This window comes from Peromyscus californicus, unplaced genomic scaffold, assembly GCF_007827085.1.
Source record: "Peromyscus californicus insignis strain IS unplaced genomic scaffold, ASM782708v3 Scaffold_4__1_contigs__length_199733344, whole genome shotgun sequence".
NCBI classification, from domain to species: domain Eukaryota; kingdom Metazoa; phylum Chordata; class Mammalia; order Rodentia; family Cricetidae; genus Peromyscus; species Peromyscus californicus.
Window position 1 is genome coordinate 162,198,078 of NW_026294562.1, and position 14,407 is coordinate 162,212,484.

Sequence of the window (14,407 nt, forward strand, 5' to 3'; positions counted from 1 at the left end):
GACGAGGTGGGAAGTTGGCGGTGCAGCAGGGGATTTATAGAGGGTCTGGAAGGCTCAGTGGCTGTGAGTACCCTGGGGAAGAGCATTGTGGGAAACCATTATCCTGACAGTCACCCCACTCATAGGAGAGGCCTGTTGGTGGACGATGCACCCTGCCTCCAAGCAGAGGTCTGAAGGAGAGAAGGTTCGTGTTGGGGATGACCTCATCCTTGTGAGTGTCTCCTCTGAGCGATACCTGGTGAGTAATCCCATCTCCCTGAGGGCTCCTGCTGCTCCTGTGCGAGTGCATGGGATTTACCCCATCTCTCACCATTGGCTGGCCCAGTGGGTGTCTGGCCCCCAGTGTTCTGACTCACAACTCCTGATTGTCTGATATCCTATAGTTCTGATCACCATCCCTCCCTGCGTTTCCTAACTTGCTCTCATTTGCCTGATCTGTGACCTCCAACTCCCTGCCTCGATTCTGTCTGGTGTCTCCCTTTGATTATTTCCTACTGGCTCTCAACTCTTGTTAATTCCATTGTCTCTGACCACCACACCTTGGTTGCCCCCAGCACCTGTCGACCGCAAGCGGGGAACTCCAGGTTGATGCCTCCTTCATGCAGACTCTGTGGAACATGAACCCCATCTGCTCTGGCTGTGAAGAAGGTGAGGATCCCAGGCTTCTGGCCCCTAAGATGAGGCCATCAAAACAGATCCTCAGTGGTGCTTCCTCAGACATGCCCAAACCGGATCTTGGGATCTCACGCTTCAGATCTTCCAGTTATGGCTTTCACAGAACATTTCTTACTGACTCCAAAGCCGGATTCACTACCACTTCCAAACTCAACCCAAAGCTTCCATACCAAGTGCAGTCCTTGAGGTCAGACTCCTACACTCAGAACTCACAGCTTAGAGCAGTAATTCTCAACCTTCCTAATGCTGTGACTCTTTAATACAGTTCCTTATGTTGTGGTGACCCCCAACCATAAAATTATTTTCATTACTACTTCATAACTGTAATTTTGGTCTGTTATAAACCATAATGTAAATATCTGATATGCAGGACATCTGATATATAACCCCTGTGAAAGAGTTATTTGACACCAAGGGGTCGTGATCCACAGATTGAGAACCACTGGTTTAGAGCATCAACCCACAAGCTTAATCCTCAGACTTCAGTTCTCAGATAGAAGCACAGACCAAAGCCCTGAAATCTAAACCTCAGATCCTAAATCAGGATCCCTGCTCAGACCTCATGCTACCAGCCTTGGACTCTCAAAAAAGTTTTAATTGAAGTGTGTGTGTGTGTGTGTGTGTGTGTGTGTGTGTGTGTGTGTGTGTCTGGGCATGCCCACCTGTGTAAAGGTCAGAGGATAACTTTTGACCTTTCGCTATGTAGGGCTTGAAGATTGAACTCAGGTTGCCGGGTTGATGTCTGGTGCCATTACCACCTTCCTGACTCCAGACTCCCAAATTTTAATTTCACTCTCAAAAACCCAAAATCAAACTCCGGCACTCACAAAAACAAACAAACAAATAAATAAAATAAAAAACAAAACAAACAAACAAACAAACCAGAAAACAGGGCTCGTGGCGGCTCTGCAGTTAAGAGCACTGGCCCTTCTTCCCAGATGACCCGAATTTGATTCCCAGCTCCCACACGGTGGCTCACAACCATCTGTAACTCCAGTTCCGGAGGATCCAACACCATCTTCTGACCTCCGTGGGCACCAGGCCCACAAGTGGTACTGGTACTCACTCGGGCAAAACACCAACACACATAAATAAACAAACACCAAAACCCCAGGGCTGGGGAGATACCCCATCACTTACATTGAAAAGGCCAGGTTCAGTGTCATGGACCTACATGTAATCCCAGTGTTGGGAGGGCCAGGCCAGAGGACCCTTGGGGTTTCCTGGACAGTCAGTTGAGCTGGATCAGTGAGCTCCGGGTTCAGTGAAAATCCTGCTCCCCAAAAGTAAAGTGGAGAGTGATCTGAGAAAGACGCCCAGTGCTGACCTCTGACCTCTACATGCATGTGCACACATGTGCATGAACACCTGCATACAGAAGCACACACACACATAAACATGTACACATTTGTACACAGAAAGCTCCAACTAAACAGAAGGGGAAATCCACACATGTGAACTCTCCTGAAAGGAAACTAAAGACACACCAAAACCAAAACCAAAACCCCGACAATTTCAGTCTCAGATCCTATGGTAAGAGCAGAGGATGGCCCTAAGTTCTGAACCAACTTCAGGGTCCTGAACCAGGGAACCAAGCTGAGACTTAAACCACTGATTCCCCAGCCCTGAAACCCAGACCCACCAACTTAAAAAACTCTTAAAAAAAGATTTCTTTTTATTGTATGTGTATGGGTATTTTGTGTACGTGTGTGTCTGTGCACCATGTATGTGCCTGGTGCCTGTGGAGGCCAGAAGAGTGTGTTGGATCCCCTGGGACCGGATTTACACAGATACAGTTCTGAGCTGCTATGTGGGTGCTGGGAACAGGACTTGGGGTCTCTGCAATGGCAGCGAGTGCTCCTAACTGTGGAGACATCCTCCAGCACCTTTGTTATTTTGCTACAAAGCTCACGTCTTTCCAAATCCATACTCCTGAGCTCAGAGTCTCAAACTCAGATCATAACCCAGAACCTTGACCTCACATGTCAGCCCAAGATCCCCCAAATCAACACTCAGAACTGAGATCTTTACTGCCAACTCTAGGCTCAGAGACAAACATCATGCCTCCAAATCCTAACCCCAGAGGACAGAGCCCAAGAGTAAGGAGCACTAGACCCAACCCTCCGACCACACAATCTGACCCCAATCTCGAAAGTCCAAATACAGACCCTTAAGTCACGACTCTAAGTCCCCTGACCTTACCCCGGCATATCCAGATCCTTATGGGTTGGCCTCTGACCTCAGCTCCCAAGTCTCCCATCCCTACTTTTTAGTCTTTAAACATGGCCTAAATCACAGACCGTCAACACTGCTCCCCAATCCAGCCTTTCATCTTCCACCGGGAAGACATAGGACCCCTAGACCCCACATTGGCTTTTAGATCTTTCTGAGACTCCTACCTCACAGCAAACACATTTCCTTGATCTTCCTCAGGCTTCGTGACCGGAGGCCATGTCCTCCGCCTCTTTCATGGACACATGGATGAATGTCTGACCATTTCCCCTTCGGACAGTGATGACCAACGCAGGTCTGGGCTCTGGACGAGGAGACTTGGGGTCCAGGGGTCTGGGTGGGGAGATTGGTTGGGCACTCTGTGCTTTTTAGCTTTCTGTGGCTGTGGCAATAGAGAAAAATACTTGAGAAAATCAACTTGATAAGGGACAGACTCTTTCGGTTGCAATCCATGATGGCTTGGCCCTATTGCTTTGGGTCCTAGGTGGCACAGTTTGTCATGGCGACAGTATGTGGCAGAGGCTGGTTTGAGGACACAATAAGGAAAATGGAAGGCACAATATTGTAATTTCCAGTAACCTAACACCTTTCCATCGGGCTCCCTCCCAAGGGCTCTACCACCGGCTGGGGACCAGGCCTTCCACAGATGGGCTGTTAGGTTGGGGACTGGCGTCTGCGTTCCTGACCTTGTTCTCTCCTATATCCCTAGACTGGTCTACTACGAGGGAGGGCCTGTGTGCACGCATGCCCGCTCGCTCTGGAGGCTAGAGCCACTGAGAATCAGGTGCGGTGGGGGAGAGGTTGGGGACTCCTGGAGAGCCTGGGAGGGGAGAAAGGGTCTTGAAGGAGATCTGAGGAAGACACTGGAAGGTTCTGGGGGACAACCTAGAGAGCCCGAGGGAGATTAAGGTCCTCAGCGTTCCTGGAACCCTAGAGGAAAAGCCCTTGGGGAACGTGGGAGGTTCCTGAAGGAGAGATCGGGGTTCAGGGTGAAAGTTTGTGCATCGGAAGCTTGAAGAGCCGGGGCCTTGGGGACACTGGGGAGCTCTGAGGAAGGTTCAAGGTCCTGCACGAGGATGGAGCTACTGAGCAGGGAGGAGAGAGTTCTGAGAAAGATCCAGGGGACCCTGTAGGAGAGATGACTGAGTAGTTTCAAGCCAAGACTATGATATTAATGGCTACTAGGGAGGGTCCCCTGATTCTCCCTACGGTCACCCTCCACAGCTGGAGTGGAAGCCATCTCCGCTGGGGCCAGCCACTGCGAATCAGGCATGTGACCACTGGGCGGTACCTCGCACTCACCGAGGACCAAGGCCTTGTGGTGGTTGATGCCAGCAAGGCCCACACCAAAGCTACTTCCTTTTGCTTCCGAATCTCAAAGGTTGGTGTGTGTGTGTGTGTGTGTGTGTGTGTGTGTGTGTGTAGGGGGCGAGGTGCCCTTCCTCAGCTGCAGCCCTGGGTCCCACTCCAGCCTCCTGGCTGTAGGCTCTTGCTTGGGGTCTCCCATGACGCCAGGCAGAGGAGGCTGACATCTGTCCCTTGTCCCTGCAGGAGAAGTTGGATGTGGCCCCCAAGAGAGATGTGGAGGGCATGGGGCCCCCTGAGATCAAGTATGGAGAATCACTCTGCTTCGTGCAGCATGTGGCCTCAGGCCTGTGGCTCACCTATGCTGCCCCGGACCCCAAGGCCCTGAGGCTTGGCGTGCTCAAGAAGAAGGTGGGCTCCTGGAAGGGGTGGGTGTGTGAACAGGGGCAGGGATGGGCTGTGGTGTTCACTACCCAGCTTTTGGGAGCCTGAGAATGAGACTGAGATAGACAGGAAAATAAAAGAGGGGTGTGTGTGTGTGTGTGTGTGTGTGTGTGTGTGTGTGTGTGTGTGCATGTGCGTGCGTGTGCATGTGTGTGCGTGTGTGTGTGTGCGTGTGTGTGCGTGCGTGCGTGCGTGTGTGTGTGTGTGTGTGTGTGTAGAGAAAGAGAGAGAGAGATAAAGGAGCAGAGATAAACTGAAATTTATAAACAGAAATTGAAGAATAAAAAGCCATGCACACAGAGAGAAAACAAATACTAAGGGCCGGCAAGATGGCTCAGCAAGTAAAAGGCATTTGCTGCCAGGCGGCGGCCTTGAGTCTGAGCCCAGGAACCCGAATGGTGGAAGGAGGGAACGGACTCCATCAGGTTGTCTTGACTGCCAGCGTGTGCACATCCACATCCACTCCCCACGAAAATCTTCCAAATAATAACAGACTGAAAATAATAGTCATACATTATTGGCTGGCCCTGGTGGTTCCCACCAATTACCCTAGCACTCAAGAGGCTGCCGGGGGGCTGAGTTTGAGGTCAGCCTGGACTACATAGTGAAATCCTGTTTCAAAAGCCCCAAAAGAAAAGGGCTGGGGTGATAGCTCTGCTGGTAAGGGGCTTGCCTGGCATGCATGAGGCCCTGGGTTGCATCCCCAGCACCCTGTAGATCAGGTGGCAACCCCGCCTGACCTCTCTGTGTGCGCACCCAGGCCATGCTGCACCAGGAAGGCCACATGGATGATGCACTGTCACTGACACGATGCCAGCAGGAGGAGTCCCAGGCTGCCCGAATGATCTATAGCACGGCAGGCCTGTACAACCAATTCATAAAGTAAGCCTGCCCACCCTCTCCTAGGCTCCTCGCTCTTATGTACCTGACAAATGTCATAGCCCCTCTTCAGAGACCTCTAATGTCCACAGCCTTGACCTCCGCACAGCTAAGACCTTACATTCCAGACCATTATCTAACTTTCACACCAGCACCCAGACTCTTCACTGGCCCTCTCCAGTCCCGACTACTTCCACGATCCCTTGTGCCTGCTACGCAGGAGCCCATGCCAGCAGTCCCAGCTCCGTCATAGGTTCTAAGTGACCTTGGGCCAAGGCCTTTCTCCTGTTTCTCTGTCCTTCATAAAACCGAAGCCCGTGGGGTCCAGCGCAGGATGGGGTGGGGCTTCCAACCCTGCCTGAGCACTGTGATCCCCACAGGGGTCTCGATAGCTTCAGTGGGAAGCCACGGGGCTCGGGGCCACCGGCTGGGTCAGCATTGCCCATCGAAGGCGTCATCCTGAGCCTACAGGATCTCATAGGCTACTTCGAGCCGCCTTCGGAGGAGCTGCAGCATGAGGAGAAGCAGACCAAGCTCCGCAGCCTGCGCAACCGACAGAGCCTCTTCCAGGAGGAGGTGAAGCCAGGCGTGGAGGGCGGAGCCCGAGGGGGCGGGGCCTGGCAGGGGAGACTCCGGGTACCTGGGGCTTAGAGAGGGGCGGGGTACAGTGAGGCGCTCCAGGGAGGGCGGGGCCTGTAGGAAAGTGATGGGCCGGGCCTCAAGGAAGGGGTGGGCGGTGTTGTTGGGCGGGGCCTGGAGGGCGGGCCGGAATAAGGGAGCAGGCGGCGGAGCCCTGTGAAACTGAGGGTCAAGACTAGACAATCCGGTCTGGAGTTGAGTCTGAGGCTCCACAAGATGGGGCTTCCTGCTGCTGGGTCTGTAGGATCCAGACCTTCTGGGTGAGAGGGCAGAACCAGAGTTGGGAGTAGGGATACAGGGACCTGGGCTGATCTTGGTACCTCTGGGAGGAGCTTACTGGGGTGAGGTACTAGTCATCTCTTAGAACAGTAAGGGAAGAGGTGTGGGGTGCTCAGCTCTGCCAGAGTAGGAGTGGAATAAGAGGCCTGGGCTGAGGGCAGGGACTCTGCTGCCTTGGCAGTGGTGGGAAATGTATCTATTCGGAGGCATAGCCTGGCCTCTCATGCCGTGATGAGAAAGAAGGATCACGGTCGGTAACAATAACAGAACTGTCACCAGGGTAGGATTAGTACAGTGTATGCAGGGCACTTAGAGTTCCAGTACAGGTAGGTGGGTTCAGTGAGAAACCCTGTCTCACAAACATAAGATGGGGTCTACAGTGATGGCTCAGTGTTTAAGAGCAGGTACTGCTCTATCAGGACCCAAGTTCAGTTTCCAGTACGTGTATCTGGTGGCTCAAAACACCCAAACTCCAGCCCCAGAGGGGTCCAATGCCTCTGGCCTCCACATGCCCCTGCACTCACATGCACACACCCTCACACATACATAGATTTAAAATAATAAAGTAAATCTTTAAAATACAGGACAGCTGAGTGTAATGATGAATACCTTTAATCCTAGTATTTGGAAGGCAGAAGCAGGAGGATCTCTGTAAATTTAAGGCCAGCATGGTCTACATAGCAAGTTTCAGGCCAGTCAGGGCTATGTAATGAGACCCTGTCCTTAAAACAAAACAAAAACCAAGGTGGCAAGTCATCATAGAAGACCCCAAAAGTTGCCAACTGGTGATGGTGACAACACCTTTAATCCCAGCACTTGGGAGGTAGAAGAGGATACTCTCTGAGTTCGGTGCTAGCCTGGTCTACAGAGTGAGTTCCAGGACAGCCAGGGCTACAAAGAGAAACCCTGTCTGGAAAAACAAAACCAAAAGACTCCACAAGTTGACTTCTAGTCTCCATAGGAGCAAGAATGCACACTGGCACACAAACAAATACATAACACACACACACACACACACACACACACACACACACACACACACACACACACAGTCTCAAAATGCCAAACAAAAAAATGCAAACAAAAATTTCAGGTACCATCTGGAATTCTTTTTTATTCCCCTTAATACAGGGTTTCTCTATGTAGACCTGCACCTCTGCCTCCCAAGTGCTAAGATTAAAGGTGTGAGCCACCATCACCGGCTCTATCTAATTCTTAAGTATAGGAAAGATGTTTCATTCAGGTATCAATATAATGCTATTAGCTATGAGTTTAATATTCTTCAATAAAGCACTATATTATGAGTATGTTTCTTTATATAGAAACATATATAAAGCAAGGTTATGCACTAACTCATTGAAGAAAAAAATGTGTTCAGAAGCTGAGCACAACAGCTCATGCCCATAGTCCCAACTACGTGGGAAGGTGAAGTAAGAAGGTCATTTGAGCCCAGGAGTTTGGGGCTAGCCTGGTCCACATAGCAAATATTCTCTCTCTCTCTCTCTCTCTCTCTCTCTCTCTCTCTCTCTCTTTCGCTCTCGGCTGGCCATGAACTTGCAGTAGCCGAGGATGCTCTATTCCTTCTGCTCTCACTCCCGGCCCCTGGGCTTCATTTGTGCTAAACTTGAGCTATAACTCCAGACATAACTCTTTTTTTTTTTGTGGCTGGGGGGCAGGGCAGGTGGTTTTTCAAGACACAGCCCGGGCTGTGTTGGAACTCACTCTGTAGACCAGGCTGGCTTTGAACTCACAGAGGTCCGCCTGCCTCTGCCTCCTGAGTGCTGGGATTGAAGGCGTGCACCACCACCGCTGGGCTCATGACTCCATCTTTAAAAAATTTAAAAAATTATAATTCATTTTTTTCATTGTTCTGCCTGCGTGTGTGTCTGTGTGAGGGTGTCAGAAGTCCTGGAACTGGAGTTACAGACAAGTATGAGCTGCCATGTGGGTGCTGGGAATTGAACCTGGGTCCTCTGGAAGAGCAGCCTTAACCGCTGCGCCATCTCTCCAGCTCCTAAAAATAAACGTTTTAAGGCAGGGATGGTGACTCATCAGGATTAAGGAGGCAGAGATATAAGGAACAAATCCAGCCTGGCTTACATAACAAGCTCCTGTTTCAAAAAAAGTATAGTGAAAAAAAATCAGGTGTGGAGGCTCGCACCTGTAATGCCAGCGCTTGGGAAGCTGATGTATGAGGATTGTCACCAATTCCAGGACAGCCTGGACCACAGGATGAGGCCCTCTTTCAAATAAACAAACAAAACTATATTTATCCAGACATTCACAGGAATCCCCTGTGTTTTTGCTACAAGTAATAGTTCAATGGTTGATAATTCATTGTTCATGTGATCTTACAGAATGCTACTGAGAATAATGAGAATTAATTGTATATGCTTTATGTGCTTTTCTCTCTCTGTGTGTGTGTGTTAGAATTCACAATAAAAGGGCTGGAGAGAGAGCTCAGCCAGTTAAAGTGCATGAGAAACTGAGTTAGATTTTTAGAACCCACCACATAAAAACGTCAGGCGTGGTGGTAGGCACTTGTGGTCCCAGCACTGGGGAGGCAGAGATAGGCAGATCCTCAGTGCTTGATGACCAGCCAGTGTAGCCTAATTGGTGGGCTTCAGGCCAATGAGAAACCCTGTTTCAAAGGAGGTAGAAGTTGTTCTTTGGAACATACATGTGCATGCTCATTTACACACACACACACACACACACACACACACACACACACACACGAATAAAGTACTCAGAATAAGGGCTCAGCGGTAAAAAGCACTTGCTGTGCCGGGCGGTGATGGCATACACCTTTAATCCCAGCACTCGGGAAGCAGAGCCAGGCTGATCTCTATGAGTTCAAGGCCAGCCTGGGCTACAGAGTGAGTTCCAGGACAAGCTCCAAAGCTACACAGAAACTCTATCTCAAAAAACAAAACAAAACAGAACAAAACAAAACAAAAAAAAAAAGAGCACTTGCTGCTCTTTCAGAGGACTTGGGTTCAGTTCCTAGTACCTACACAGCCAATTACGATTATCTGTAACTCCAATTCTAGGGGATCCAATTTCCTCTTCTGACTTCTGCAGACACCAGGTATAGACATGGCACACGTACATGCAGGCAAACTATTTGTACAATATATACATTTACAAAATTCAGAATAGCTGGGCATGTTGGAGCACACCTTTAACATCAGAATTCTGGAGGCAGAGGCAGGTGGATCTGTATGAGTTTGAGGCCTGCTTGATCTACACAGTGATTTCCAGGCCAACCAGGGCTACATAGTGAGACCCTGTCTCCAAAAATAAAACTGATAATAAATCACAGTAAAGGAAGAAAAAAAACCCCACATTAAAGTGTCAGAGGGGAGAGAATCTCTTACGGTAGGTGGTAAAAGTGAACTGGTCCAAATTGCAGCCTGGAGTGAGGAGTCTGGAACCAAGTAAAATGGAGAGAAAACTGTAGATTACATAGCACAAATTCAGTCTTAATGTTAATAAAGGCATATCATATTGGAGATTGAGGCAAAGAGCACAGGAACAGTTTGATGTGTCAAGAAGGAGAGGAGGGTGATGAGACTGAACAGGGACATGGAACTAAGGAAGCTGGGTTACCTCTGGGGACATAACCTGTCGCAGGAATATGATTTAGTAGACCCGGGAAAGGCAAAGAAGTGTGGGTCTGGAACTCCTGCTGTAACTCCTTCATTTCTTCACCTCAGGGGATGCTCTCCCTGGTCCTGAACTGCATTGACCGTCTCAATGTCTACACCACTGCTGCTCACTTTGCGGAATTTGCAGGGGAGGAGGCAGCTGAATCTTGGAAAGAGATTGTGAACCTGCTCTATGAACTCCTAGGTAAGGGCACTCAGAGCTGACTTCCCCGAGAGCACTCAGATACCCTATCCTAATAGATCTCACCCCCATGCCCTGCAGCCTCTCTGATCCGTGGCAATCGTACCAACTGTGCCCTCTTCTCCACAAACTTGGATTGGCTGGTCAGCAAGCTGGATCGTCTGGAGGCCTCATCTGGTAGGAGAATCCAGGAGAGGGGGATGGGAAGGTTAGGGAGGAGAGGCCACTCCCCCTCACCTCTCTTGTGGGCACCCGGCAGGCATCCTGGAGGTGTTGTACTGTGTCCTGATTGAGAGTCCCGAGGTTCTGAACATCATCCAGGAGAACCACATCAAGTCTATTATCTCCCTCCTAGACAAGCATGGGAGGAATCACAAGGTTGGTCCTTCTTCCATGACCTCTCACCCCTGACAATGGAACCCTGACCTCTCCCAGGACTCCTCTCTTTTACCTCACCGTTAGCTAAACTTTATTTCTATGCACTTCCATCCCAACTGGACGGTCTCAAATTCACGGCTCTTCAGTCGATTCTGGGCCACAGATAAACTTAGTTGGCTCTCTGAAATGCACATTTTATAGCCATTGGTGGGGGGCAGATAGGCTTTACAGTTTGCTACAGGCCCTATCAGTGCCCACTGTACAACTTCAAAGCAGTTCATACCTTTACATCCCCCATCTGGCCCACGAAGGCCAACGTTTAGAACTCTTGCTAGTCCAACATCTCATCTTGACTCCTGAGGCTCTAGCTGACCTTCCACTCTACCCTTTACCTCTTCCTTCACTGCCCCCATCTAGTCTCTAATTTCCTGCACTTAATGATGCCTTATCCCAACCCCTGAGGGCCACCCCCAGCCTCTTGCCTCACCTTCCTCTTCGACCTTGGATCTTCCTCCTTGACCTCCCAGCCTTTCTCACCCCATCCTCCCAAGCAGGATCTCCATGTTCTAGCTGGATACACTGCCCTCGCCTTCCGGCTTTCTTCTTCAGCCCTCCCACAGCCTCCCCACCCTGGTGCCCTAACTCTCCTTTTGGATTTTCAGTTTTTAGACAAGGTCTCACTCACTACACAGCTCTGGCTGTCCTGGAACTCGCTCTGTAGACCAGGCTGGCCTCAAACTCACAGACATCCACTTGTCTCTGCCTCACATGCACTGGGATTAAAGGCGTGCGCCACCGTGCCTGCCTAGCCTCACTCTCCTTGACCTCTGAACGTGACTTCCAGGTCCTGGATGTGCTGTGCTCACTGTGTGTGTGCAATGGTGTGGCTGTGCGCTCCAACCAAGATCTCATCACTGAGAACCTGCTCCCCGGCAGGGAGCTTCTGCTGCAGACAAACCTCATCAACTACGTCACTAGGTGGGTCTCTTCACCTCAGCGTTGACCCCCAGTCCTGACCTCAGGCTGGAACCCAGGTCCTCTGCTAGAGAAGCCAGTGCTCTTAACCTCTGAGCCATCACTTCAGTTCCTCCCTTTATCTGTCTTTTCTTTCCTTCCCCTCCATCTGGCTGTCCTCTCCATCTCTCCTACAGCATCCGTCCCAACATCTTTGTGGGCCGAGCAGAAGGCTCCACGCAGTATGGCAAATGGTACTTTGAAGTGATGGTGGATGAGGTGGCTCCATTTCTGACAGCTCAGTCCACTCACCTGCGGGTGGGCTGGGCCCTCAGCGAGGGCTACAGCCCCTACCCTGGAGGCGGCGAGGGCTGGGGCGGCAATGGGGTCGGCGATGACCTCTATTCCTACGGCTTTGATGGGCTGCATCTCTGGACAGGTACCTCTACCCCCAGGGGGTTCTCACCCTGACCTTTGGCCCCAGAGTGTCCAAGATTCTGACAGCACCCCCTTGGAGTTAAAGCACACGCCTTTAATTCAGCACTCAGGAGGCAGAGGTTGGCAGATCTCTGTGAGTTTGAGGCCAGCCTGGTCTACAGAATGAGGTTCCATGACAGCCAGGACTACACAGAGAAATCCTGTCTCAAAAAACCACCACCAATAATAATAATTATAATAATATAATAATAAAAAGAATCCTGACTCCCAGAAGAAGCAACCTTTGACTCCTTACCTCTCATTTGATCTTAACTCTAGAACTTTCAGAATTCTGGCCTTCACCTGTTCCCTCTTAGCCTCAAAATTCTGACCCTACAGGGCTGATCCCAGAAGACTGCCCTGTTATGACCTCTGACCTTTGATTTATGACCTTAAAGTTTCCAGAATTTGAACTCTAGGGAGACTAACATCTTATCGCATGTCTCCCAGGAAATCTGACATCAGCTCTTAATTTTAGGACTACCCATGGGAACCTTTACTCTTACAGGTTGGGCCCCACGAGATCCCTTAATAGCCACCGCTTGTCCCAATACGGTTGCTTTCGTGGAACCTTTTACCCTTGACCCTTTTCTGGTGACTTGTTGTAGGGCATGTGGCACGCCCAGTGACCTCTCCAGGACAACACCTCCTGGCCCCGGAGGATGTGGTCAGCTGCTGCCTGGACCTCAGTGTGCCATCCATCTCCTTCCGTATCAATGGCTGCCCTGTGCAGGGCGTCTTCGAATCCTTCAACCTCGATGGCCTCTTTTTCCCTGTCGTGAGCTTCTCAGCTGGCGTCAAGTGAGGACCCATCCCTGCCCCTCTGTCTGTCCCAGGTCTACTTGGCTTCTCCAATCAAAATTTGTCCTCCCAAAAGGCAGGGACAGAGCGGCCTGCTTCATGACTGGTCGGTGGCCAGAACCCCTTACATGAAGGTCTCCATGACCTCAGTGTGACCCCAGTGATTTCTGATTGCTGTGTCCTTCCAGGGACCTCTGAGTAATCCTAGAATTTCATAATGACGTTATAATGACTCCAGACTCTCACAGAAATGTCTCCATGACCTCAGACTCTTCCCGCGACTTTAGGATCTGACAGAAATCTACTATCCTGTTTGACATCCCAGTGGCCTCAGAGGGCCAGTGCTCAGACTCTCCCATAACCACGTACCCCAAAGACCTTTCATGGATCCAGAACTTTCCAAGTTCCCCCAACTCTTTGAGTTCCCATTCATTGGAATTCCTGTTTATTTTGTAATTATAGTAGAATTTAAGTGACTCCTAATTTGACTTCTGTGATCCTAGGGAAACCCTAGACTGCTCGGAGTCCTCACATTCCCGAGCAACCTCAGTGTTGCTCCCACATCCCCCTCTAACTGCCAGCTCTCTCCTTCAACCTCCCACGACGCCCATTCTCCTCTCCCAGAGTGCGATTCCTCCTTGGTGGCCGCCATGGTGAATTCAAGTTCCTGCCCCCACCTGGCTATGCTCCGTGCCATGAAGCTGTGCTCCCTCGGGAGCGACTCCATCTCCAACCCATTAAAGAGTACCGTCGGGAGGGGCCTCGGGGACCCCACCTGGTGGGCCCCAGTCGCTGCCTCTCACACTTGGACTTTGTGCCCTGTCCTGTGGACACCATCCAGGTATGGCTTTTCTACAAGGGTATTCTTCTTCTAAACATTTATTTCAATGATCATTTATTTTTATGTCGTCTTAGGCTTCCATTGCTGTGGTAAAACACTGACTGAAAGCAACTTGGAGAGGAAAGGGTTTATTTTAGCTTACACTTCCACACCACAGTCCCTCAGTAAGGGAAGTCAGGTCAAGGCCTCAAGATAGGAGCTTTGAGAAAGAACTCGGTAGTAGAGCACCTGCCTAGAATCCCCCAGTGAGGGGCTGGGGTGTGGCTCAGTGGTGGAGCCCCTGCCTAGAATCCCCCAGTGAGGGGCTGGGGGTGTGGCTCAGTGGTAGAGCCCCTGCCTAGAATCCCCCAGTGAGGGCTCGGGTTGTAGTTCAGCAGTAGGGTGACTGCCTGGTGTCTGAAGCACTGGGTTCCAGTCTCACCAGTGTGTGTGGAGCACTCTTGGTAAGAGTCTCGTCGCTGTCTTTACAGAGAGAAGGAAATAGCTGCCCACTCAGCCAGTGTTTTCTGAACGGCTTTCTGGCTCTGACGCTCGCTCTGGTTGGGTGGTTCTGGAAGCTCAAGGACTAGGGCAGCCCAAGCTCTTTCTCCAAGGAGTTCCCAGTCCTCAGGGACACATGGGCCTGGCCCCAGGTGCTCCTTAACTCTGATG

The 14,407-nt window shown here is 50.6% G+C and overlaps 1 protein-coding gene across 4 annotated transcripts in view; it reads left to right on the forward strand.

Moving 5' to 3' along the window:
- Ryr1 (ryanodine receptor 1) overlaps positions 1–14,407 on the forward strand; it is a 132,607-nt gene that overhangs the window by 9,080 nt on the left and 109,120 nt on the right. For 3 of the 4 annotated variants that reach the window (XM_052761262.1, XM_052761259.1, XM_052761260.1), the window contains 15 exons: positions 126–238; positions 555–648; positions 3,109–3,202; positions 3,617–3,691; positions 4,132–4,288; positions 4,459–4,623; positions 5,417–5,538; positions 5,916–6,111; positions 10,173–10,308; positions 10,387–10,482; positions 10,565–10,683; positions 11,528–11,661; positions 11,835–12,076; positions 12,723–12,915; positions 13,540–13,756. In XM_052761262.1, the coding sequence (XP_052617222.1) occupies positions 126–238; positions 555–648; positions 3,109–3,202; positions 3,617–3,691; positions 4,132–4,288; positions 4,459–4,623; positions 5,417–5,538; positions 5,916–6,111; positions 10,173–10,308; positions 10,387–10,482; positions 10,565–10,683; positions 11,528–11,661; positions 11,835–12,076; positions 12,723–12,915; positions 13,540–13,756 (2,153 nt within the window). Of the gene's footprint in view, positions 1–125; positions 239–554; positions 649–3,108; positions 3,203–3,616; positions 3,692–4,131; positions 4,289–4,458; positions 4,624–5,416; positions 5,539–5,915; positions 6,112–6,335; positions 6,435–10,172; positions 10,309–10,386; positions 10,483–10,564; positions 10,684–11,527; positions 11,662–11,834; positions 12,077–12,722; positions 12,916–13,539; positions 13,757–14,407 lie in introns of those variants that run through there. The other variant, XM_052761261.1, reaches the window with a different exon arrangement.